This window comes from Chiloscyllium punctatum, chromosome 9 (assembly GCF_047496795.1).
Source record: "Chiloscyllium punctatum isolate Juve2018m chromosome 9, sChiPun1.3, whole genome shotgun sequence".
Classification (NCBI taxonomy): domain Eukaryota; kingdom Metazoa; phylum Chordata; class Chondrichthyes; order Orectolobiformes; family Hemiscylliidae; genus Chiloscyllium; species Chiloscyllium punctatum.
Window position 1 is genome coordinate 18464715 of NC_092747.1, and position 27519 is coordinate 18492233.

At 38.8% G+C, this 27519-nt stretch overlaps 1 protein-coding gene across 1 annotated transcript in view; it reads right to left on the bottom strand.

Moving 5' to 3' along the window:
- Positions 1-886: 886 nt before the first annotated feature.
- The window catches only part of rp2 (RP2 activator of ARL3 GTPase), a 40506-nt gene continuing 13873 nt past the window's right edge, over positions 887-27519 (bottom strand). Inside the window, exons 2-5 of the mRNA XM_072576957.1 lie at positions 21751-22416; positions 16465-16579; positions 14374-14459; positions 887-5637 (exon numbers count right to left, since the gene is read on the bottom strand). Of these exons, the coding sequence (XP_072433058.1) occupies positions 5554-5637; positions 14374-14459; positions 16465-16579; positions 21751-22416 (951 nt within the window). The 3' untranslated portion in view covers positions 887-5553. The remainder of the gene's footprint in view (positions 5638-14373; positions 14460-16464; positions 16580-21750; positions 22417-27519) is intronic.

The following is a 27519-nucleotide window of genomic DNA, read 5'->3' on the forward strand; positions in this document are numbered from 1 at the left end:
CAAACCTCCTCTTTTGCTATGATGAAGGCAAACCAGGATCCCAAGGACATTACCTAGGTGTCTGGATCAATGGGCTACTGATAATCCGATTAAGCCAACATTTCTTTTTCCCCGAACTTAATGGGAGAGATATATTGGGTGGCTGCCAGACAGTCTAAGAAAACCTGGTTGGAAATGCAGGAAACACCAGAGATAGTCTCATTTATAAACAGATTTTCTTTGTCAACATAGTGAAGATGATGGTTTCTCAGAGAAGTGCAGGCCTGAGGCATAACTTACTCAGGACCCAGTGGCAGGTCGAGGGTTTGACTGGGAAGGTACACTTGTCATGCCATAACAGGTGTCCGAAGGTGAGCTCAGAGAGGACAGAAGAACAAGAGCTCGTTTGATTTGGATATTCAAAATTAAAATGTGTTTAAACGGACTTTTCTCAATGAGATGGTTATTAGGTCTCAAGAAATAATCTAGGACATTCTTAACTCCACTGATGCTGTCAGACCAGAGATTCTCCAGAATGTTCTGTGTTTGTTTCAAATTTCCAGCTTTCACTGGATTTTGCTTTGGAGTGTTTTAATTTATGTAATCGAATAAGTAATAGGATTTGAAACTTAATTTTAGTTCAGCCCATGGTGTATACCAGGTGAATTCACGTGGACTGTAAGAGCAAAAGTGGGGTATGAGTTGGCAAAGGGACTATTGGGCCATGGGGTGTGGGGATATAGATTGGCAGAGCGCAAGAAGGGCAGGGGGGCATGGTATTTATGGACAATTCCAGGTGAAACCTTAGATCTGCATGGAGTAGGCATAGGGGAAAGGAGGAAGAGGTTTAGAGGATGAATATTCCACTAAATAATAAAAGCAAAAAGCAAACTTTCCAAAACCACCATAAATTATATAGTAGTGTTTAATAAAAAGTTTACAACAAATACTAGCAAAAATAGCATACAAATAACAATTTACAAAATTACAAGCAACACCATTAATTTGCTGACAAAAATGTATGCTAAATACTGGCAAAATCATTTTAGTAAATTTCTCTACTGCCTGAAGAGTACATATTCTAAACTAAAATTAATTAAGTTTTCATAATCATGCCTTCAATTAAATAAATCCTTAAAGCAGTAGATTTTCTTTAGGCCATAAACCAAAATCATTCCTACAGAAGGTTTTATGTATATTTTACATTTGTAAAGCCAATTTGCAACATGGAGAATGATTGGTAGTGTGGGAATAAACAAATGGTTCTTAATAAGAGAAGATTCCACAGACAAGAGAAATCTTCTCCTCTGAAGACATTCTTTCTCAATTGTAAGAATTGTCATGTAATTTAGCAGATCATGAAATAGCTGAAACATTCCCGAAGTTCTGAATAAGAAAGCTTTCATAGGTTTAAATTTTAAATTTTTACTTTCTCAAAAATCACAGCCAGAGTTGAAATGAGTTCACTTTTTAAAATCCAACCACCTTTGGAATTCAATGTTTTTTTTCAAAATATAATTCTATTTTAAGACTTAAATGCATTAGAAAGCCCATCTAATGTTGTTTCTTATTAAACAATTTCATTATCAATAGCAACACTGGAGACAAAGTAGACATTCTAAATATCACATTAGTAAATCAAATCCATTAATTAATAAGGAGCACTGATTTCAAGCATTTCAGCTTTAGAAGGAATTGCAATTGCTCTTGATTTCCTAATCCTGTAGTATTGAAAAAAACGTGTCCAGACAGCCTTCTCCCAATTGCTGTCCAATTAACTCAACAAATGGTTACAAAGAGGGCAGTTCAGCCTCAGCATTGATGATTTTTTATTCTTCATCTCTGAGCCAAGATTATTCAATGTGCAAGTTGCTAACCTATTAGAACCTATAGAACTAAATTTTTGCACTGCAGCTGACCATTGAGGAAAGGCTGGAGTAAAATCAGAACTCAAAATGTATAAATATGTATATTTCATACATTTAGGTGAAGCTGTGTAAGAAATTAGACAAAATATGTCCACTTCTCTTCAAGTCCAAACTTTTCTTCTGGATTAGTGGGGTTTGAACCTCCTGCATTCTACAGGTGGAACTGCAATGGAGTAAAATCAGAGGTATTCAAATCTCAGCAGACTGAAAGGAATCCAGTTTTGCCAGAAGCACAACTATTATAATTGGAATAATGGAGAGAGACGGAAGACAAATATATTGTACTTACAATGCAATCCCATTTGGGACTGGTAATACAATACAAACATTTTTCATCAGAACACTAATTGGGTAAGATAAATTCTAAGATAAAGGGTTGAGGTGAAGTTATGATAAGCGGCCTGTTCCCATTCTTGGTCTTGTTGCATTATCCTAAGCTCCAAAATGCTAAAGAGTATTTGCCTGTATACCATCAGCATGGCAGTTTGTTTTTCTAATGGAGCACAGAAGACCAAAGGAAGACCCAATACAGATTGTTCTTTAACATTTTGAAGAGTTATGTGGGGGTAAAAGAGACTGCTGCCAATGTATTATGTGATAATAAGGACAGAGCACATGATTTTCAGCACATCAATTGTTGATGTGCTGTTTTTGTTTAAAATAGCTTAAAGAAAGAAACACAACGTATGGAGCAAGGCAGACAAGATTAAAGTTACTGGCATAGACCCGATGTACCAATTTCACTGCAATCATTTATTACTCATGGACAAAACTAAGTTCTCCATTATGTTATCAGTTTTCACTGGTTGCTTTATGATTCATAGGAAACAAATCCAAAACAGTATCAAATTGAGACAAAAAACAGGTATGGTTAAGGAGCCCCTGAAATGAACATAAGAAGGGATTAAAGATCTCGATGATCAAGTTAGATGGAGGAGTGGGAGCAGCAGAGAAATTTCACAAGGCTTGCCCCAGGGATGAGGAAATGCAATTGAGTAGATAGACTGGAGAACTTGCAACTGTTCTCCTTGGAGATGAGAAGATTAAGAGTGTTTAACATCATTGGGGATTTGGATAGAGAAATTGTTCTCATCAGTAATAGGATTAAGAACAAGAAAATACTATGGTGACTGTCAAAAGCAATGAATTGGAGAAATGAATTATTTTCAAAACCTACATTTCACCTTCCAAATGCATGACCACTCCCATACAGAAGCTCAAGGGCAACAAATACATGGGAACACTACCACTTGCATGTTCCCCATCAAGCCACTTATCATTGAGTTGGAAATATGTTGTTGTGCCTTCACTGGCACTATCAAAATCCTAAAATTCCCTCTCTGAGGACATTATGGGTCTGCCTACAGCATATGGATTGCAGCAGCTCAAGAAAGCACCCTTCTACCACCTTCTCAAGAGCACTAAGGATGGGCAATAAATGCTGTCCAGAAAGCAACACCTACTTCCCACAAATGACTTTTTAAAAAAAAAAGAAATCAAGTTTCGGATCTGGAATGCACTTCCTAAGATTGTGGTTTAGGCATACTCAATTGTGCCCTCTAAACAGACAGATAATTATTCAAAAGAAGAAAAACATTTACAGGACTACATTTTTAAAAAAGGCCAGAGAGTCCTATGAAGTGAGCTGTACTTGCAGAAAAGCACAGCTTCGACATGATGGACTGACAGTTCGTCTTTTGTGCTGTAACCACATTCAGGATTCTACACTATTTAAAGAATGCCAACACACTTAGCCACTACATTGGCATATCAATGTAACTCAAAACGTTGGTGTCAATGTATCGTTTCCAGCTGTTACCCTGGTTTGAGACCAAAAATGGTCAATTTCAGTTGCATTCAGTATGACCAACAAGGACAAATCAGTTTAATAAAACAAGGGAGAAATCTGTCATACACCTACTTCCTAGCTACAAGGGAAGCATCAAAGTAACAATGACAATGGGTTTGTCAAGCCCTTCAAACAATCTTGCTCTCCATCACCTTTTTAAACCGGAGATCCAAACCTGGTTAATACGTACAATTTTGTTCAGTTATGCTGTAATCATTTCTTTTGTAACCTCATTCCTTGAAACAGTTCTTAAAACTACATTTCAGAATTTCACACTTACAGGTGAGCATTTACTGATAATAAACATTTTAAAAGGTTTACTGAAAACAATTCTTGTTGTGGTTCTTTCGCCGAGCTGGTGCACAGAACCACAACAATGAGCACCCGAGCTACAAATCTTCTCTCAAACTTTGAAAAACAATTCTATATATAAAATATTGATTACATGTAAATCCTTTAGAAGGTTCCAGCAGTGAGAAAGTGCAGAACCCATCATTAATCATAAAAATATTTAAATCATAATATCGCAAGAAACAGAAGTAGTCAGTCAGTCATTTGGCTTTCCAAGCCTGTTCCGAAATCCAAATGATTCTAGCTGATTTTCTACCTCAAGCTTACCTCACTCCATCCCCAGATCCTTAAATCCCTTCATATTTATAAACCCATGGTCAAGTATGCAAATCAAAGAGCCTGTTACATGCAGATAGATCTCATGTAAATTGCAACGGTTGTCTTCACATTAACTAGTCCCAAGTTTTCCTAAGCAACATGGCATTAAAAAGAAATTAAAATCTGGCATACTGTTAAAAGATTTACATCAAGTATATAAAACATCTAAATTGGTTTTTAATCCATTATAACTGTAGACTGTAATAAAAAAATCTGCTGTTCTATAGGTCTCAAAGTGATAGTACCACAAATATTAACAACCTGGTAAAAGATGAAAACATGTTCAAAATAAACTTGTTTTGGAAGCCAAATTCACATGGAGTACACTTTGTTGAAAATTGGGGAATTTTAGTTTTAAGAATATCAATTTCCCAAACTCTGAATATTCTAAATTGATTCTGCTAGCAATGTTTGATAGTTTCCCAATGATTGGGCCATTTCAAGGTGCGTTAGGTTTTCAAATTTTTCAAATGTTTGGTCACCTGGCCTGAGCACTCCCTTCTGACTCAAAATGACTTTCTACATAGCCTAAGGGAAAACACATTGAGTTATGTTTTCATTTATTTTAAAATCCTTGATAAATGTAAGTGGTTGCTAAAACTGCAGTGATCTATAAAAAAAAAGGGAGACTAACTTGACTTAACACTCCTTTAACTGGAATTTGAGTAAGAAATGAAATTCAAATTTTAGTTGCATGGAAGAAAGGAGCCAGATGAAAGGAAAAAAGAAATCAGGAAGTTACAGGCAGAGGTATGAAGATCAGGATCATTAAACCAACAATTGGCCAATTCTGTGAGATAATAAATCTATGATTACATCAAATAAAAAGTATTCCAGAAACCCGTTGCTTCATTTTAAAGGATCCTTTGATTTTTAAAATTTTCATTGAACAGATCAAAAGAAAAAAAAAGTTGTACAAAACTGCTGAAAATGCTTTGGTTAAGTATTTGACTAGCATTTTTTCAAAGACATTTGGAACAATGTTATATTCAGGCTGTTAAACCTTAACTAGAACCAATCATGCTTCACAATACTGCCAGTTTCCAGTCGTCCAATCTCAAAATGTCTACTCAGTTGGAAACATAGCCATAGGTAGATCAGATATTCACATATTGCCATAGTTCATTTTCACATTCCCATCTGCATATCGGCATAGTTATAGAAATTGTCCACATCTTGAGATGCTGAAGACTTGCTTTCAGAAACAAAGACCTGTTTAACAAACAAAAACATGGGAAAATATGTAGGTTTACATGCTTAAGATGCAATGGTAGAGCATGAATAGTAACACATTGAAGGAAAGCTACCTTCAAAATTAAACATTTTCCTTTCACAAACAAAGAGGATTGGGAAATCAGCAAGATATTCAAATACTGTGAATGGTTCAATTTTCACCACATGGTGTACTTTCCAGCAGGGACAGCAAGCAGGAGGACATGCTAAATGTAATCTATCCCCTGTTGAACAAGGCAAGATGATTCCACACTTGTCCAAGATCAAGTTCAATAAATTATCTACATTGTTTTCTCACTGGGTGGTGCATCTACCCATTGAAAGCACACTGGTACTTTCCAAAATGTACTACGCATTCAATTTTGATTTCCATAGTAGTTTTAACCTTGCATTTGTGAAGAAGGAGCAAGTTATGGCAGTACATCTGCATATTTGATTTTCCTGGGCAGGTATACAACAATTCCAAATTGTAAATTAGTCAATGAGAGACTTACTGAAACATCTTTCTCAAGAGAGAGAAGCAGCAAGGTTGTTCGCTGTTATTCAGTGAAATTTTCAAAGTTGAATTACATTGTATTAACAAGGGAAGAATATGGAGTTCAAAAACTTACTGTTGACAGGTCTGTTAGACTTGGCCTTGTTGGTGCTTTGGTGTAATTAAGGTGGCTCAAGATTATCAAATTGTTCTATATGGATGCAAGGTTGTAATTTGAAGATTTGTCAAACAACACATCCCATTGACAATTTGCACTGGGCAACATATTGATCCTGCTCAACTAGCCAATGCTGCAAGCTTCAGAACACGGAGCACTATTCAATGTCATTCTGCTATTGGGCAACATTTATTAAATATCAGGACTGTGCCAAGAATTACACTGAAAACCAGTTCAAGATCAAAGTTCACATTGTACTGCCTTTGCATATTAGAAATGTTATATTTTAAGACACAGGACTCTTATATAACTGGAATGAATTTTTACATATATTGCAGCTTTTACACTGGGGAGAAAGAAAAGGGTCATGGAGATGGTCAATCGCTACCAAATTCCCAGGACTACTCGGACAAATCAGAGTCTACTGACTGGTTTGAGAACCAAGATTGAGAGTTAATTGCATTTGCTACATCTACAGAATAATGATGACCCAACCAATCAGCACCAACCAATCCCAACTAATCATGCTATATAAAAATATTTGTCCTTTTCTCAAGTCCATTTAGTTATAGTCATAGAAATGTACAGCATGGAAACAGACCCTTCGGTTTTCTTGTATTTAGAAGTGCAAAGATTAAATGTTTTGACTTGGTGCCTTCTTTTAACAATATTTAGTTCCCAGGTTCTGTATGTGGCTTTATGAAGTAAAAGCTGAAGTTATGGTTACAAAGGGGTCAGAGTACCAGATGTTCCAGGGCACCCCTTTCAGATACAAAATTATGGTTTGTACTCAGGAGGAAGGCAAGCCAATTGGTTCAAGGAGTGTTATCTGAACATCATATTGTCATGAAAAGCAAGGAATATTTCCCCCACTGGTCAAGTGTAGTTAACATTGATTTGAGATTGTTAGTTGCACTAGCACAACTGTTACAAAGTTACCTTCATAATGGATTAAAGCAAACATATTACTAAGATTTTCACATTTGCCAAAGGTTAGCATTTTGACAAAAGATGAATTAGTTAGGAGTAAAGCACTTACTAAAGCAGTAAGCATTTGCACAAAGACATTGCTAGTTATCAGGTAATTTCTGCTCAGTTAAGGGTTGCTAGAAGTGGCGAAAGAAATTGTCATAGGCTGGGGTTTGCCATAAGAAATCCAGATCAGTATTAGAACTTAGTACTGGCATTTAAGATAATTCCCTTTCGAGAAATTGAAAAATATTTATTAAGAAACCATTTTAGAAGCCTTAACAGTTAATGGGAAACTGAAATTGGAAGTCTTCAATATGTGAAGAGACTTCTATGCAGACTAAAGTCACATTTAAGATAAAATATCAAAGGACATGGTGAGTCAAAAGACCAGGGTCAAGGAACCAAGTTCTGGGATCCATGGAAATTTGGCTATCTGGATACAGAATTGACTGGCCCACAGAAGACAGAGGGTGGTAGTAAATGGAGAGTATTCAAGCTGGAGCTCGGTGACCATTGGTATTCTGCAGGGATCGGTTATAGGACTTCTGCTCTTTGTGATTTTTATAAATGATTTGGATGAGGAAATAAAGGGGTGGGTGTGTAGGTTTGCCACTGACGCAAAGGTTGGTGGAATGGTGGATAATATGGAGCGCTGTTGTAGGTTGCAAAGGGACATTGACAGGATGCAGAACTGGGCTGATAAGTAACAGATGGATTTCAACCTGGAAAAGTGGCGTGATTCACTTTGGAAGGTTGAATTTGAATGCAGAACATAGAGTTAGAGGCAGGATTCTTGGCAGTATGGAGGAACAGAGGGATCTTGGGGTCCATGTCCATAGATCCCTCAAAGTTGCCACCCAAGTTGTGAGGGTTATTAAGAAGGCGTATGGTATATTGGCTTTCATTAGCAGGGGATTAAGTTTAGGAGGCCTTGCGGTTATGCTGCAGCTCTCCAGAGCCCTGGTTAGACCATCCTTGGAATATTGTTTTCAGTTCCGATCGCCTCATTATAGGAAGGCTATGGAAGCTTTAAAGAGAGTGCAGAGGAGACTTACCAGGATGCTGCCTGGACTGGAGGGGATGTCTTATCAAGAAAGGTTGAGGGAGCCAAGGCTTTTCTCATTGCAGTGAAGAAGGTTGAGAGGAGACTTGACAGAGGTGGACAAAGTGATGAGAGGCAGAGATGGAGTGAATAGTCAGTCTTGCGATAGCCATTTCTGCCCTGGGAACAAGGGGGCATAATCTTAAGGTGATTGGAGGAAGGTTGAGGGGAGATGTCAGAGGTCATTTCTTTACAGTGGTGGGTGTGTGCAATGTACTGCCAGCAGTGGTAGTACAGTCAGATATATTAGAGATGCTTAATTGTCCCTTCAATAGACAATTGATGATAGCAAAATGAAAGATATGTGGGTTAGTTTGATCTTAGAGTAGGATAAAAGGTTGGCACAACATCAAGGGCTGAAAGGCCTGTAATGTGCTGTACTGTTCTATGTGAAAGAAAGACTAACACACTAAACTTGAGTCGTGTTATGTCTTGATTAGTGCAGTGGTAAATATTAATTTTGGTTCAATAAACCTTGTTGTTTTGGCTTTTAACTTAGTGATTGTCCATTTTGCCAAGCTGATTGTTCACTGGCAAGAGTTTTATTACTCTGGAATTTCACATTTATTCCCAACAGGTCTATCAGAGAAACTCTTGCAGAATTAGCAAAGGGCTAACTAGTGGTATACAGTGGTAGATGCTTCATCCCTCACACTGATAAAAATAGAGTATGACTTTTATGCTGAAACAGTACAAAACATTGGTTAGACCACAGTAAGAGATTGTGTGCAGTTCGGGATTCCACATTACAAGATGTGACAGCACTGGAGACGATGCAGAAGAGACTTAAGGACTTTGCTTGGACTGAAGACTTTCAGTTATGAGGAGAAATTGTGTAGATTAGAGTGGTTTTCCTTAGAGCAGAGGAAACTGAGAAGGGACATGATTGAGATGTATGAAATTATGACTATTGGTAGGGTAGACAGGAAGAAACCTTACCCCTTGATGGAGGGATCAATAACCAGGGGCATAGATTTAAGGCAAGAGGCAGAATACTTACAGAAGATGAGGAAAACCTTTTCACCGAGAGGGTGGTGGGAATCTGGAACTCACTGCCTTTGATGGTAGTAAAGGCAGAAAACCTCATAACAGTTAAGTAGTATTTAGATGTGCACTTGTAATACTAGGGCCTATAAGGTGATGGCATAAATGCTGAAGAAAGGGATTAGAATAGTTATGTGGTTGTTTTCATCCAGCAGGGACATGAAGGACCAATGGCCCTTTTTCTGTGCTGTAAATCTCCCTGACTGTGACTTGGCAACACCCAGACTCAAGAGGACATCTGAAAACATGGATATTATTGATTTACATCAATGGCCAGTGTCATCATGGAACACTCGTTCAGGACAGTGAAAGAAAGGGAACATTTGATTTTCACATTTTATGAAGTGAGCCCAAAGTGAATTAAACTCATTTCACACTGTATTTTGCATCAGTTAAAAGCTACTTCTACATTCCATGTAATATCCAAGACTAACCTGAGGCAGACCGATAGCAAGGAAACCAGCCCTAGCAAAACTGCAATCAAGGAATACTTGCGGACACAGATGGGCTCAAGTGTGTATACTTCAACGCAAGGAGTATCAGAAATAAGGTGGGTGAACTTAAGGTGTGGATCGGTACTTGGGACTACAATGTTGTGGCCATCACGGAAACGTGGATAGAAGAGGGACAGGAATGGTTGTTGGAGGTTCCTGGTTACAGATATTTCAGTAAGATTAGGGAGGGTAGTTAAAAAAAAGGAGGGGGGGTGGCGTTGCTAATTAGAAATGGTATAACAGCTGCAGAAAGGCAATTCGAGGGGGATCTGCCTTTGGAGGTAGTAGTCAGAAATAGGAAAGGAGCAGTCACTTTGTTGGGTGTTTACTATAGGCCCCCCAATAGCAGCAGAGATGTGGAGAAACAGATTGGGAAACAGATTTTGGAAAGGTGCAGAAGCCACAGGGTCGTAGTCATGGGCGATTTCAACTTCCCAAATATTGATTGGAAGCTCTTTAGATCAAGTAGTTTGGACGGGGCAGTGTTTGTGCAGTGTGTCCAGGAAGCTTTTCTAACTCAGTATGTAGATTGTCCGACCAGAGGGGAGGCCATATTGGATTTGGTACTTGGTAATGAACCGGGACAAGTGATGGGCTTGTTAGTGGGTGAGCATGTTGGTGATGGTGACCACAATTCTGTGACTTTCACCTTGGTTATGCAGAGATAGGTGCGTGCAACAGGGTAGGTTTTACAACTGGGGGAAGGGTAAATACGATGCTGCAAGACAGGATCTGAGGAGCATAAATTGGGAGCATACACTGTCAGGGAAGGATGTTGTTGAAATGTGGAACTTTTTCAAGTAACAGATACGACGTGTCCTTGCTATGTATGTACCTGTCAGGCAGGAAAGAGATGGTCGTGTGAGGGAACCTTGGTTGACGAGGGAGGTTGAATGTCTTGTAAAGAGGAAGGAGGAGGCTTACATAAGGTTGAGGAAACAAGGTTTGGACAGAGCATTGGAGGGATACAGGAAAGCCAGGAGGGAGCTGAAGAAAGGGATTAGGAGAGCTAAGAGAGGGCATGAAAAATCTTTGGCGGGTAGGATCAAGGATAACCCCACTGCCTTTTATGCGTTTGTGAGAAACATGAGAATGACGAAAACGAGGGTAGGCCCCATCAAGGACAGTAGTGGGAGACTGTGTATTGAGTCGGAAGAGAAAGGAGGGGTCTTGAATGAGTACTTTTCTTCAGTATTTACAAATGAGAGGAACCGTATTGTTGAAGAGGAGAGTATGAAACGGACTGGTAAGCAAGAGGAGATACTTGTTAGGAAGAAGATGTGATGTTGCAACTGTATAGGACCTTGGTAAGGCCACATTTAGAGTACTGTGTGCAGTTCTGGTCGCCTCACTTTAGGAAAGATGTGGAAGCTTTGGAGAGGGTGCAGAGGAGATTTACCAAGATGTTGCCTGGAATGAAGAATAGGTCATACAAGGATAGGTTGAGAGTGCTAGGCCTTTTCTCATTGGAATGGCGAAGGATGAGGGGTGACTTGATAGAGGTTTATAAGATGATCAGGGGAATAGATAGAGTGGACAGTCAGAGACTTTTTCCCCGGGTACAACAGAGTGTTACAAGGGGACATAAATTTAAGGTGAAGGGTGGAAGGTATAGGGGGGAATGTCAGGGGTAGGTTCTTTACCCAGGGTGTGGTGGGGGCATGGAATGCGCTGCCTGTGGGAGTGGCAGAGTCAGAATCACTGGTGACCTTTAAGTGGCAATTGGATAGGTACATGGATAGGTGCTTAAGCTAGGACAAACGTTCGGCACAACATCGTGGGCCGAAGGGCCTGTTCTGTGCTGTATTGTTCTATGTTTTATGCAATCTATGGAAATCAAGGGACAACTCTTCATTAGTTGGATTAATATCAGGCACAGGGGAAGATGGTTGTGGTTGTTGGACGTCAATTATCTCATCTCCAAGATAATGCTGTAGGAATCCCTCAATGTAGTGTCCGAGGCTCAACCATCTTCTGCTATTTCAATAATTACCTTCCCTCCATCATAAAAATTGGTGGCATAGTAGATAGTGAAGATGATCACAAAGGAATCTTCATGAAATGCATTTGGTACAGCAAAAAAAAAGTAGGACTTAATTATAATTAATGGTAGGCCTTTGGGTAGCATTACAGAACCTAGAGGTTCAGGTACATGATTCTTTGAAGTTTTTGTCACATATAGACAGGCATTTAGCACACTTGCCTTCATTATTCAATCCTTGGCGTGTAGGAGTTAGGAGGTCATAGGTTATGTTGAGGTTGTACAGGACATTGGTGAGGCCTCTTCTGGAATACTGTGTCCAGTTCTGGCCATCCAGTTGTAGGAAGGATATTATTAAGCTAAAAAGAGTTCAGTGGAGATTTACCAGGATGTTACTGAGTATGGAACATTTGAGTTATAAAGAAAGGCTGTATAGGCCAGGACTGTTTTCACTGGAGCACTGAGGTTGAGAAGTGACTTCGTAGAAGTTTATAAAATAAAATAATGAGGGGTATAGATAGAGTTAATGGTGGTTGTTTTTTTCCCTAGGATGGGAGATTTCAAGACAAGGGGGCACATTTTTACAGTGAGAGGAGAGAGACTTAAAAAGGACGAGGGGCAATTTTCTTTTAATATAGAGGGTGGTTCGTATGTGGAATGAATATCTTAAGGAAGTGGTGGATATGGGTACAATTACATTGTCTAAAAGGAATTTTGATAAGAACATGAATAGATAAGGTTTGGAAGGATATGGGCCAGGACCAGGACCAGGCAAATGGGACTAGTTTAGTTTGGAATTACGTCCAGCAAGGACTGGTTGGACCAAAGTCAGTTTTCGTACTGTATGACTCTAAGGGCAGAAATGGGCATGTTTACCTTGTAGGCCCTTTTATCACAAATGCACACCTAAATACTTCTTAAATGTTATGAAGTTTTCTGCCTCTACCACCCTCAAAGGCAGCAAGTTCCAGATTCCCACAACCCTCAGAGTGAAAAAAGGGCTTTCTCACATTTCATCTAAGTCTTCTGCCACTTGCCTTCAATCTATGCCCCCGGCCATTGGTCCCACAAGTGTGGACATTCACCAATGATCAGACAATGCTTGGCACAATTTACAATTCCTCAGATACTAAAGCAGTCCATGCTCCAATTCAGTACAACCTGGACAACATCCAGGCTTGGGTTGACAAGTGCCAAGTAACGTTCGCACTACACTAATGCCAGGCAATGACCATCTACAATAAGAAATGATCTAATTAGCGCCCCTTGATATTCAATGGCATTACTATCACTGAATCCCCCATTATCTGTCATTGGCCAGAAACTCAACTAGACTCACCATATAAATACAGTGGCAACAGGAACATGGTAGAGTTTGGGAATACTGCAGCAAGTAATTCATCTCCTGACTCCCCAAATTCTGTCCATCATTGACAGGGCACACACCAGTAGGGTGATGAAACACTTCCCACTTGCCTAGATAGGTACAGCTCCAACAATACTCAAGAAACTAGAGACCATCCAGACAAAGCCCCCCCACTCGATTGGCTCTACATCCACTCTCTCCACTAACCATTAGCAACATTGTGTACACTAATCTGCAAGATGCACTGCAGAAATTCACCAAAGATCCTTTGACAACACCTTCTCCACCCACAACTATTTCCATCCAGAAAGAAAAGGGCAGCAGATTCATGGGAAAACCATCACCTTCACGTTCCCAAAACACTCACCATCCTGACTTGGAAATATATTGCCATTTCTTCGGGGTCACCATCCTGGAATTCCCTCTAAAGGTATTGTGGGTCTACCTATAGCACAAACTACAGCAGTTAAAACAGGTAGCTTACCAATACCAAGGCCAACTAGGGATGGGCAATAAATGCTGGTCAGCCAGGGACACCCACGCCCCACAAGAGGATAAAAAAGTTGTAGGGAGCACTAAAGCAACAGTCAATCTCACCATGTTGTATAATGTAAACAGAAGGTCAGGTTCATTGGATGCTCATTTCAGGGTCTTTGTCAAAGAATTGAGTTTGTCTCAAAACCTTTCTAAAGAAACCAAATCAAAACTAGTTAATGAGCAAACTTGGTCACAGGTCTGGTATTGAATGTCTTCAACTTCAAGTGAAATGCAAAACTTTTCATTATGCAGAACACATCTGCAGAAACTGTTGAGAAAACTGGAGGCTTAGAACAATAGTTGGTGGAAAGCATCATCTGGGGAGGTTAAAACAGACATCACAAGCAGTTGCTGAAGCTCTACAACATAGGAACAGCTGCATGCCATTCCGCCACACAATGCATACAATCTCTGCTCAATACTGAGTAAATTTTCTATTTATGGTAAAACATTATAAACTTATTTTGTTGTTAATTTAGTCCCAATTTCTAACAGCAAGCATTGCAAAGACATCAAATGGTATAACTCCATAGTGAAATGCTGCAATATGCCTTTTATTTGTTTACCTTAGATGCACTGAACACAGTACTGACTATATTCTGACATGCTTCCACTGCACCATCGCCATTAAATTCCAATGCAACAACAGGGCCTGCAGAAAAGAAAATAAGAAAGGTTCATACAAGCATAAAACTCAGGTGTGCCCAGTGCCCATTTCTCATGCATAAATTTCATTCCCAATGTTATTCTTTTATTCAATACTCCATAAATAAAATAATTTGTCAGGAATGCAACCATTCTCCCTACCTCTCTAGCGCCAGCCATCAGAAAAACCTTCCAATTTTTAATGTTTTCCTGCCCAGTTTGAAACATGTTAATTGTTAAATATTAAATTCAGCATAACAAAAAATTAGAATTTAGTTTCAAAAGATGGCAGAAAAATCTAATACTAAAGGAGTAATCAGTAGTACATTTCCTGCAAGAGCAGCCCCCCAGTTCTTCCCTAAATATCCAGACCAAACAGATCAGTTTGTCCTCAACACATGGAAGAAAGTGGCAAAGCAGGTTGATAGAGTTGTCAAGGCTGCATACTGCAGACTTTGCTTCATCGAATGGGGTACTGAGATCAAGAGTTGGCAGGTCATATTACAATTTTATAGGACTTTGGTTTAGCGACATTTGGAATACTGCATACAGTTCTGGTCACCACATTACCAGAAGAATGTGGATGCTTTGGAGAGGGTGCAGAGGAGGTTAACCAGGACATTGCCAGGTATGGAGGACACTAGCCATGAAGAGAGGTTAAGTAGATTAGGATTATTTTCATGAGGAAGACAGAGGTTGAGGGGAGAACTGCTTGATGTCTACAAAACCAGGAGAAGATTCGACAGGGTGGATACCAAGCAGCTTTTCTCCCCCCCAGAATAGGGGACTTAATTACTAGGGGTCACGAGTTCAAGGTGAGATGGGAAACATTTAAGGGAAACATGCGTGGAAAGTTCTTTACGCAGAGGGCGGTGGGTACCTGGAACATGTTGCCAGTAGACGTAGGCACAATAGCATCATTTAAGATGTATCTAGACAGATACATGGGCAGGGAACAAAGGGATACAGATCCTTCGAAAATAGATGACAGGTTTAGATAGAGGATCTGGTTTGGCGCAGGCTTGGAGGACCAAAGGGCCTGTTCCTGTGCTGTAATTTTCTTTGCTCTTATATTATTTTCCTCCTTTAAAGAGACTCCTGAAAACTACCACAACTTTGACTAAGCATTTGGCTACCCTCCCCTCTGCAGCATCTCCTTATGTGGCTGGAGTTTTATCTTGTTTCACACTACTCATCACATGAAAAGTGCTCCATAAGTTTAAGTTTACAAAGTGCTGGACACTGAAGCATGTTGTCTATAGCCTCATTAATCAGAGTTGTTAGAAACCATCTTCCAAATTACTGCAAAGACCTTAGAATACTGCACTTTTACACTGTTCCAACTTAGATTACAGGGTTAACTGCTGGAACACGTGATTCTGCCTAATACAACAAAATAAGAACCTTTGGATAATATGAATTATAGTTAAAGTCCACAAAATTCTTCAGCAACTTTGCAAACTCAAACAGCATTTGCCTTTCGACTACCCGATTTCAGTGAGATTACATAAAGCAATCTGATCCATCAATGTCTTATTAATGTTTCTACTAAAACCATCAAAAAACTACCTTAACAGTTACAATTGGAACACATTTTTTAAAAAAACTTTGAAACATTATAAGCTGCAGCGGGATTAAAAGTGTGTGTCGGTGTGTGTGGGGGTGGGGTGGCGGCGGGCTGTGGTGGTGGTGGCAGAGGCGGAGTTGGGACAAACAAAGACAATGATTTCCGTCTTCCCAATATTTGACATGGAAGTTAATGACCCATTAAGGAATGGTGGCAGTAAAACAATATACCAAGGATGTATTACACACAGCTTGGGTGAAATTCTAAACTTATTGACACATTGATCGTTACAAACATTACATCTGACGGTCCAATAGACCATGAGACAGAATTGAGGCTAGTGCTGGAAGAGATGAGGTGGTGGTTAAAGATTACATAGATTTAGGAAATGGATTGATTAATATTGAATAAAATTCCTGTCCCCTTCCCAAACACATAACTTTACCTTGCTGAAGTAGTGGAATAAAATCTGCTGCTTTCTCCTTAAATACTCTGTTGGCATCATCTGGCCGCATTGAAATTTCTTTTGTTTGAACAAGAGCAAAATCCTTTGCAGCCATCTTTTGAAAAGTAAAAATCAAGATGTTAGATTTACTGTCAGAAGCACTCACTCAACACCAACTTAGAAGATAATACAAGCTTTATTTAAAACTATCTGAAAATGAAAAACTGGAAGGCTAAGATACACCTGCTACAATATCCCATAATGGCACATCCAAACGTTTCTTTAAAAGGAGCTTAACTCTTATATAAACATTGACCCATTATTTCACTAACTACTTGCAATTTACACATGTAGTTAATATCTAGATTACCTGAAAAAGGTGATGGAAGCAGTTTTAATCATTACATTCAAAAGAAAATATGATAAATACTTGAAATGGAGAAATTTATAGGGCTATGGGAAAAATGCATTGAAGGGAATTAATCTTACAGCCCCCTAAAGAGATGCCACAGACATGATGGGCTGAATGACCTGGGTTATGATTATTATCAAAACTATAGAATTTTAAGAAAGTTAAAAATCTACCACATAATATGCTTGCTAGCAATCATTGTTTTCCAGGCAGATTGGAAACTTAATCCAACCATTTTATGATCAGAAACTGACTAATACTAACTGAAGAAAAAGGACTAAATAAATATACACTGACCTTACTTTAAATAAAGGATGTATATTAATGACACGAGAAAACATGCTGCTTGGAGATGTTCATGAGCTTGGGCATGAAAGTCTTGGTTCACAAATGTGTTCGGTATAGAGCATTTCAGTAATCAGACATATATTCTAGTCATGCCTTGAAACTCTAGATGAGTTTCAAAGTCATCAGCATCAAGAGTTAATTTTAAAACATCACAAAATTTCATTAGGTTAAAAACCAAAATAATTTAAGTGAAAATCTATGAAACAAAAAAAAAGTTGCCATACTTTTTTTTAAGAAAACGAGTTAAATATTTAACTTTGCAAGGGTTCAGTTAACTCAGCTGGCCAAATGGCTGGTTTGCAATGTAGAGTGACACCAATAGTGTAGATTCAGTTCAAACACCGGATGAGGTTATCATGAAGGATCCTCCTTCTCAACCTCTTCCCCTTGCCTGAGGCACGCAAACTTCAGGTTTAATCATCACCAGTCATTGTTCTCTAATGAGAGACATCAACCTGTGGTCCGATAGGACTATGCTGAAAATGTTTTGCTGGAAAAGCGCAGCAGGTCAGGCAGCATCCAAGGAACAGGAGAATCGATGTTTTGGGCATACGTCGATTCTCCTCTTCCTTGGATGCTGCCTGACCTGCTGCGCTTTTCCAGCAACACATTTTCAGCTCTGATCCCCAGCATCTGCAGTCCTCACTTTCTCTCTGATAGGACTATGCCAAGTTTAGTTTAACTTCGTTCAAACTGATTGAACATTCCAATGGTGCATCAGACATAGATATAAGTGTCAAAGGCTGAGAAGTCAGTTTTTAGCTCACCTTACCAGCAATTTCCTTGAATGGAGCTAGCCTACTTACAACCTGTATTTGATCCCAAGTTAACTTCTGGTTTTAGATTCTCCATCTCAAAGACTGTCTACATTTACCACAAACTTTTCCTTAAACCCATTTGCCATAACCCGTATCAAGAATACCTGCATCTGTCCTTTTTTAATCATTCTGAATGCACGTCTCTATGCTGTTACTTTCAACATTTGATAACATACCATAGTTATTTAAGCATATGCTCTACTAACATGATCAGTTATTGTCATCAGGATACTTGCACTGCAAATCTGAATTTGTGTTTAGTTAATGCCACATGGAATAGCCCAGGTTAGTAATCCAGTGACCCACATTCAATTCCCACCACAGTGAATGCAGGAATTTAAATTCAATAAAATATATTTGGAATTTAAAAAAAAGTCTGACGACCATTGTTTATAGTCATAAAAATCCATCTACTGTACTCTACTAATGCCCTTCCCTTTAGGGAACAGCCATCTTTACTTTTTCTGGCCTATATTTGATGCCAAACTCTCGCATGTAGTTGACTCTTGACTACCGTTGGAAATGACCGAGAAGCCACTTCCTTATATCCAAAGGCAACTAGGGATGGGGGAATAACATTGCCCACATCCCATGAGTGAATTTAAAAAATGATTTAGTAATAGGATTGCAATCATTTACTTACTGTATTTCACTGCAAATTTACATCACCTCTGGTGAGACACAGGAATTGGTACCCCAGAGAATATCAGAGGAAAAACTAACATTACAACAGCTAACAAGACGCAGCTGTAACTCTTAATTACTTTAAATTTTGCGATGATCTGTTTTGCCAGCCTACTTCCTGGATATCAAGTTGCAAATGAGACAAAGCTCTCCAATTGAGCAATGGCAAAAACAAATCAATTTTATTCAGTGCCTGCTGAAAGCACCCTAGTTTGGCATCAACTCTATTCAATTCCTTGATGCCTAATGTTTGAAAATCTTACTGTTAATTTCCATATCTTGCATTGTGACCTATATATTAAAAAATCCCTAATTTTGACCATGCCAATCATATAAACACAAGTTGCTCTTTCCCCTATACATCATTCATCAAAAAAATCATTCATCCAAGTTTAAGCATCTACTTTCTTCCATTCAAAAATAAGCCCAGCTTTAAGGGTAAAGATTTTGAGAAAGGAAATGATGGAAGTTTAATGTTATCGCAATGATCTAGTATTAAATGTACGGGTAGCAAAACTCTTGGACTCTTGAGACAAAAGGTCACAGGGCTCAAGTCCCAATCCAGAGACTGGAGCCAATAAAATCTGGTCTGACACCCATTAAGGACCAAGGCAGCAGTGCTCTCAGAGACATGAAATTGGAGTACTATCTGCCTTAAGGGGTTTGTTTAAAAACAGAATCATTTAGCATAATATCAAAGATTTGGGGGATTATCCCAAGGGTACTGGCCAATATTTATTCCTCAATCTATAACAAAAATTGTCAGATTGATGGCTGTTGCTATTCATGGCAATGTACTGTGCATTAACCTGTTGGGGCATCTCTTACACTGCAAGTGACTTGTTGGGAGGTCATGAAAGGCAGTGAATGCAAGTTTAAACCCTTTTATGCCGACGTGGAAACCACTTGAGCTGACACATGCAGAGAAAAGGAAGTATAAAAATACCAGATTTTTTTTTTCCTTTCCCCCAATTGTTAGCTTGTAAACATTGTGATACCTTTCCACACAGCACATTATGTTGGAGCTAAAACAAACAGGTTTTCAATAGTGTTAGACAGTAACTCATGGAAGGATTTTGTTGAAACATGTAAAGTGATGTATTTTGGGAGACTATCAAGGCAAGGGAGTACACGATGAATAATAGATTCAGTAGGACTTTGGTGTACATAGATCCTTGAAAGCAACAGGACCAGTGATATAGGATGGTTAAGATGGCATAAAAGTTAGCTGGCCTTTATTAGTTGAGATGAATAGAAGAGTTAGGAATAGGTCATTTATGATGCAGTTGTTGTTCCCTACTGCTGAGCCCAGAGAACTGGGTTCAAGTTCCACCTGGTCCAGAGGTGCATAATACTATGTCTGAATAGGTTAATTAGAAACTTATGAAGCAGCTGTGTAAGACATTTGATTAGGTCACAATTAGAGTACTGTGTGTAGTTCTGGTTGCCATACTATAGAAGGATGTGACTACATTGGAGAGAGTACAGAGAATATTTACTAAGGTATTACCCTAGTCTGGAGCATTTCAGCTACTAAGAGACCACATAAGCTATGGTAGTTTTCCTTGGAGCAGAGAAGGCTGGGGGATTGTGGAGTTGGGGGTAAGGGGGTACTGCTGATTGAGGTCTACAGAATCATGATGGGCCGAGTTCAGGTTGGTAAGAATGAGTTTTCCCCTTAGAAGGATAAATTACTTTTTAAATCTGTGCCCGTGGTAAAGTTTAGGAAGTTGAGAGATTTAAGGAAATACCTTGGATATCTGGAACTCACTGCCAAAACACTGCTAGATGTGGGAACCATCACAACATTTCAGTAATATTTTGACAAACATTTGAAACACCATTAGTGTACAAGATTAGTCGTTAAATGCTGGAAAATGTGATCAGAATAGATAGATATTTGATCGCTGGTTTGGAGACAGTGAACTGAAGGAACTCTTTCCATGCTGCAATACACTGACTATATTACACATGCCATTTCCTGTAATGATGTCATTTCCTATTCTTTTTCTCGGGGGGGGGCGGGGTTCGGGGTTCGGGGGGTGGTGTGTGAATGGATCCAAGTCAATGTGTTTGTTGATAGAATTCTGGTTGGAATGCCATGCTTCGGAAAACATCAACACTGACTTGAATCCCATTCACCATCCCTGAGAAAAATAACAGGAAATGACATCACCACTGCAAATGACATCACCAACCCAAGGCAACCTAAACACAAAAAGTGGGCCATACCACCAGTGCTTCATCCGGAGGCTCACTGATGTTACCTAGTATGGTGACAAAACATCTGAAACCAAACCTTCCAGCTCAACAAGTAAACCTACATCCAGAACCTCAACCTGAGCTACAAATCTTCTCAAAACTCACTATCTGACTCAGGTGACTAATTTTCACATACAGACTTTGACAATGAATGCCATTCACAATCCCAATCCTATTAACACAAATGTTACATGGAGGTTTTTCACTTGCCATCAGAAACAAGAAGTCCAGCCCAGCTTACCTACACTCCACACCCAAAAACTCAAGGAATCAAATCAATGGTTTCACTCATACCATCATGGTTTTTGTGGTCCATTTGGAGGTTGAAATAGAGATCTGACTAAAATTAAATTGGATGACACCTTAAGGTATACCTTCAAGAAATGAAGATTATATCAAGTTCACTGCACAGGAAATAATTCAACCAATCATACCAGTGTTGGTTCATTAAGCAATTCAATACTGACTGATTGCATGGTTTTCTCTAGTGTCCCATTATCCTGTGTAATCAATACTTGTAGCTTGAAAAAATGTCTGCTCGTTTCATTTATTTTGCTTTGTAAAATTCATCAAGCCTTCACATTTTAGCTAATGGGGCCAGAGCAAGTCAGATTCAGAACATTGCCAATCCTTGCTCCCTGGAAGCATTTAGAAATATGACAGGCTCTTCAGAGACACTGCAGAATCACAACGCAATTTTGAGCAACTCACAAACTGCAAGTTACACTAAAATACCAAGTGTAGCCATACAATTTTCCTCACCTCGTCAATTAACTTCCTGGCATTGGCTGTTGTGTAAACTCCAGCAAAAAACACGACCAAGCACAACTCTTCGCTGTTCTTCTGCCTGTGCCCCCGTGTGACTGGAACAATGCTTCTGTTCAACTCGGTGGAGATCCGAACTGATTTGAACTCTTCCAAATCAGGAAGAGGAACAAAATCCTGGGGTAGCGCATCTTCAGGCAACAAGGTCCAGTTGTTCTCATCCGCAACAGGGGTGAAGTCATGGATGTTGCTCCAGTTATTGTTGAAGATACTCAAACCTGCATCTTTGAACTGGTAGCCCAACTCGGGATAGTAATATTGGAAACAACCAAACTTCATGCCCGTGGATGATTCGATGATAGGTTGTGTGGCACAACATAGGAAGATGTCCATTTTTTTGCAATCACGAGTGCGGAATTGCTGACAAGCAACAACACATTTGCAGTCTGTACAGTTACGGAAAAAGACACTGCCCTTGATGGGTCCCAGAAATATCCTGCAGTTGGTGCAGTCATCAATAGTGATGGTAGCAGAGTGGTCAAAAATGTAAATGTTGCAATTTTCGCATTCTTGGATGACAAATTGCTCACCGGCAACTTTGCTAGGCAATCGTCCCACTGTCTGATCCTTTACCTGAACCAGCATATAGTCTTTAACATCAATCTATTGGAATAAAAAGCAAAACAAATTACTTCAAATATAAAAATTTCTGATCCAGTATATTGAACACAAGTAAATGCATAATTATACACAGTGTAAATAACACTATATAACAATGCACCACGTACAATTTTTCTGGCACAAAAACGACATTATACACTGCAAATCATTCGATCCTTCTTTTGTACACAATATGTTATACTCACATTAGTTGGAAATTTCAGTTGTGTTTTACTTTGAGGTACCTTGTAACTGGGTGCAAAGGATCAAGCAGACGGTGATGTGAAGGTGCACAGGAGTTTAAGAGATGCTCATTCTTTGCACATTGTAAAATGGTGCCATCTACACCAGCTGTTAACTTTTATACACAGTTTGATCCTGATTTTGGGGGATTTTTCACAGCTTCAAAGATTGACTGACATCTATAGTGTTCTACAGTTGGGGTGAGGGCCATGCGTATAGCTCAGATGGTTTATAAGTGCAAGTTCTACAATTTATCAGACATCACCATTCTGCTGTTTCTAAACACAATGAAAATTATAAATTTTGAATTCATAAGTCATTCAATAAGCATTGGATAAGTCCACAAATAGATTTGCTTGAAAGATCAGTTTGGTTCTGTCGAGACAGAAGGCTGAATTTCAAATTACACAATTTAAAATCACTAAAAAAGACAACAAAAAGTTACAATCCAGCTGACAGTGGTATACAGTAGCAGTGAATAGCACTGCTGTCTCACAGCACCAGGGATTCGAGTTAAATTCTGGCCTTGGGTGACCATCTATGTGGAGTTTGCACATTCTCCTCATGTCTGTGTGGGTTGCCTCCCGGTTCTCTGGTTTTCTCCCACAGTCCAAAGATGTGTAGGTTAGGTAGATTGGCTATGTTAACCTTCCCCATAGTGTCCGGGAATGGGCAGGTTAAGTGGTCTAGCCATGATAAATAAAAGGTTATGGGTATAGAGTGGGTGGGATGCTCTTTGGAGAATTGGTGCAGACTTGATCGGCTGAATGGCCTATTTCTGCACTGTAGGAATTCAATGATTGGCAGTAAGAAAATGCTGAATTGCCAGAGTGGTTATCTTTTCAAAGAGATATCAAACAAAGACACCAACTGCCTGTTCCAATGGCTGAAAAAGAAGATTTCACTGCACTTCTCAGAAAACAGCAAAGGATTTTTCCCCCCTAATTTATTATCTAAATTTATCCCTCGATGCTTTAGATAATACTAAAGTAAAAGATGATGCATCTATGCAATTTCTTTCTTCATAGTTTAAACAATGCTGATGAATTAAGACTTACTCCAACACGAAAAATCACCATCCTGGCACCCCCTTCCTAACAGGATAGTTGGTGTCCCTCTAGTTCAAGGGTTGCAGCAATGCAAAAAGGCAGTCACTACTGCCTTCCGCAAGGCAACTTGGAATGGGCAATAACTGCTGGTACTTGCCAGCGATGTCCACATGCTGTGAACAACATATAGAAAAAAACCTGCAGTGAAGAAAGTCAGTTCTACGGTTACAGCCATCTGTAGAAATGTTCTATACACAAAACAGCGGAAGGAAATGTAATATTACTGATGTTACTCCACTTAAAATATCCGTGATTTTAACCACTCTGCTATTGCTGACTGCTGCGACAGACCCAAAGCTAAACAATTCCTTCCTGAAACAGCTCTACTTCTCTTACTCATTTAACCTTTAAGCAACTCCTTGAAATCTAGCTTGTTGACCATTTGGACATCTCACCTTTGTTTCTCCACCTGTGGCTTGATATCATCTTTTCTTTTATAACACTCCTGTGAAGCTCCACAGAACATTTTATTATATTACAGGCACTTTATAAAATTGGATTAATGTTGAAAGCTTCATGCTTCACAAGACTCTGTTGAGGATCAATCATGGGAATGAAAGTCCATTTCAAAGAGGGTGCATGGCAGGAAAGTCAGCCTTCCTTTCTTCCTCGCTATGCCTTCGAGATCATGTTCTTCATTTCCAATTCTCAAATGAAAGTGGTTTTAGCACAGGTGTTGCTAAGTTAAGCACAGTGAGAACAATGCCAGATACCCACAAGTTCCAACATAAGCTTACCATAATGAAATTTCGAACAAACAGTAGCTTGAACATACTTATTGATGGTATTGGTCAAACAATTTTTACTTTCAATTTATTGTTAGTAGAGTTAGGTATCTGGAGTACCGCATTCAGTTCTGGCTGCTGCACCACAGGAAGTATTTTCATTGGGACGAGGTCATTATATCTTGCCAGAAAGATACCAGGACAAAAAATTTTAAATTTCAGAAAAGGTTGCACAGATTGAACTTGTATTCCACAGACTACAGAAAATTAAGGTGCGATCTAATTGAGGCATCTGATTAAAGGACTTAATAGGAAAGACAGAGAAATAATTTCCGCTGGGCAGACAGTATCAACTAGGGCTGGGTGGGGCATAGCTTTAAAACTAAGGTTAGAACAATGCTCCTGTGATTTCAGGAAGCCGTTCTCCACAGGATAGTGGAAACCTAAAACATGTTCGCTGTAAAGACTACTGAGTCTAGTCTTCAAATAATAGAGAAATATATAAATATGTGTTAAGCAAGGGTAATAAAGGAATATAGAGCAAAGACAGGTAAATATTGTGTACAGTTAAAATAGAGAACAGTTGTGATAATCAAAAAGCAAAATTGTCTGTTCTGATGTGTACGTAGAATTTATTTCATTCCCAATATTTTAGTTAGAATGACAAATGAGGTTTTGTAGGACCAAAAAATACATGCTGTAAATAAAAGTTCAGAGGCACAAGAAAAGTCCCACTGTAAATGTCATCAAATACAGGAAATTCAGCAGTTTAAAAAAAAATGTGTGAATTGGTTGTAAAGTTTAGGTTCTGTATATATGAGGGAGGAAAACTATTTTATCAGCTAGGACCGGAGCTTTTAGTGTGACAGTTTAACAGGAATCAGGAATTTGCATTTAAAAACAATAGCATAGCTGGCTATTGCTGAGATTTAGTATACAGAACAAAGTTGTAGTAACTACCACTGAACATGCCATAAGTAGTTAGGACTTGTGTTTTTTTTTGTATGTGGATTTGTAAATGGAATGATAAGTTTAAATTCCTACTAAACCGCCATGCCAACTCTGAAATGTAACTTCTACATAGGCTCTGATTTCTCCATATTTTAATTATTGAAAAGGATTTTTAAAAATTAGAAAATGAAAACATTTTATGTTACCCATCAATCTAGACTTTCTTACCCTCTTATATTTTGCTTTCCATGCATGATGCTGCACTGAATTACATATTTTAATTTATATTCCCCAATTCAAACTCTGTAGATCTCAATAGGGTTTCATTCACATGTTTGATGTGGTAACATTCAAGCCAGAAGCAAGATAGGAAAGTGTGTAATTTCTTGAAAACATTTGTGGAATCTATCGCTGGAATTTCAAGAGCTTGTATTAATTGTAAAGGAACCACTGGAATTTATTTGGAAAAGAAAAACTGATCCATTTAACCTGACAGTCTTTTACCTAGAAACAGTAGTACTGAATAAAAATGCTATGCAACTGGCAGATACAACTAAATGCTGCAGGCATAAAACAGCTGGAAGCAGAGAATTTGAAGGGTTAAGCCCCAAATATTTAAACACAAAGGAAAAGCACACAGATAAAAAGAGGAAGAAACAAAATCCTGTAATGACTATGATATCATCATCAGGAAGAGTTCTGTTCTTCTATTTGACATAAAAAAGGACATGAGCTTTTGGTGGTACTGAGAGACTTGACCAAACAACGAACGATAATATTGTTTCAAAAAAAGTAGTTAAAAAGGAACACTACAACATTAGCACCAAAGACAAACACGCTTAAAAAAAAGTATGTTGTTGATGATCACACCTATGAAACTGAAAGGTGAAAGCTCTGGTCAGATTGGACTCCTGATCTATTCTTTATGAATTAAGAACATATTCTGGAATTGTGCCATTGCACATTCCCATATTTTTGCTAGGAGTGGTGCAAATGCTTGTAATTCCATAAGATGTACCCTTATTGTACCAGTTATTCAAGTTAATTTTTTTATTTGAACCAACATGTTAAATAATGCAAATTATGTATGAATTATGATTTGTAAAAATCTACATGAGATCTCGCTGATAATTATTTAATTTGGGGACATTCAGTAAATTCAAATAATTTGGTAATGGTTCCCCACAGACAGAAGAGCAAATGTAGTAGACACAGACATCTGTCCTCGTCACAGAGATTCAAGGTCCCTCAAGTAAAATCTCAACTTCTGACAGAATTCTGGAAAGCTAGTTTGACCGTGAAATTATCATTGCTTGTTCTAACAACTCTATCGCGGTTTATTAAATGTCAAGAAAAAAAAAAATCTACCACCAGATCCATAGCAATGTGGTTGCCTTGTCAATGCTCTCCAAAATGGTCAAGTAAGGCACTCAACTTGATGGACAGGTAGGGACTGAGATCCCACCCACCCCCATGGTCTATTGAATATAGAAATGAGAACTAAAGCAAAGTAATCAGTGAATTTAAATACCAGAGGTTTTCATTAAAGAACAACTTACATGTTTTGGTGGTTCAGACTTGATAGACCAAAGGTCTCTTGTGTACGACATGATTCTACCTCAAACTCAGCTACAATTTTCCTAAAAGGCACCTACTCCACATCACTTTCCTGCAAATTACATTTGTACAGGCAGGGTCTAATTAAAAGGGTTGGTATCTTGACAATTCAAGGTACATTTTAGCTTGGTAGTTAGTTCATGAAAGTATCATCTAATTAGAAACTATTGAGGCTGCAGATCTAGTAAAGGTTCTGATGGTTTGCCCCCAGTTGCCCTCCATCATGAACATAGTTTAGAACTAGAATTAGAATCCCTACAGTGTGGAAACAGGCCCTTCAGCCCAACACGTCCATGCTGACCCTCCGAACAGTAACCCACCCAGACCCATTTACCCCTGACTAATAACCTACACTATGGGCAATTCAGCATAGCCAATTCACCTAACCTGCACATCTTTGGAAACCAGAGCATCCGGAGAGTTTAAAAAATAATTGTCAGGATAAGGGGAGGACAGGAAGA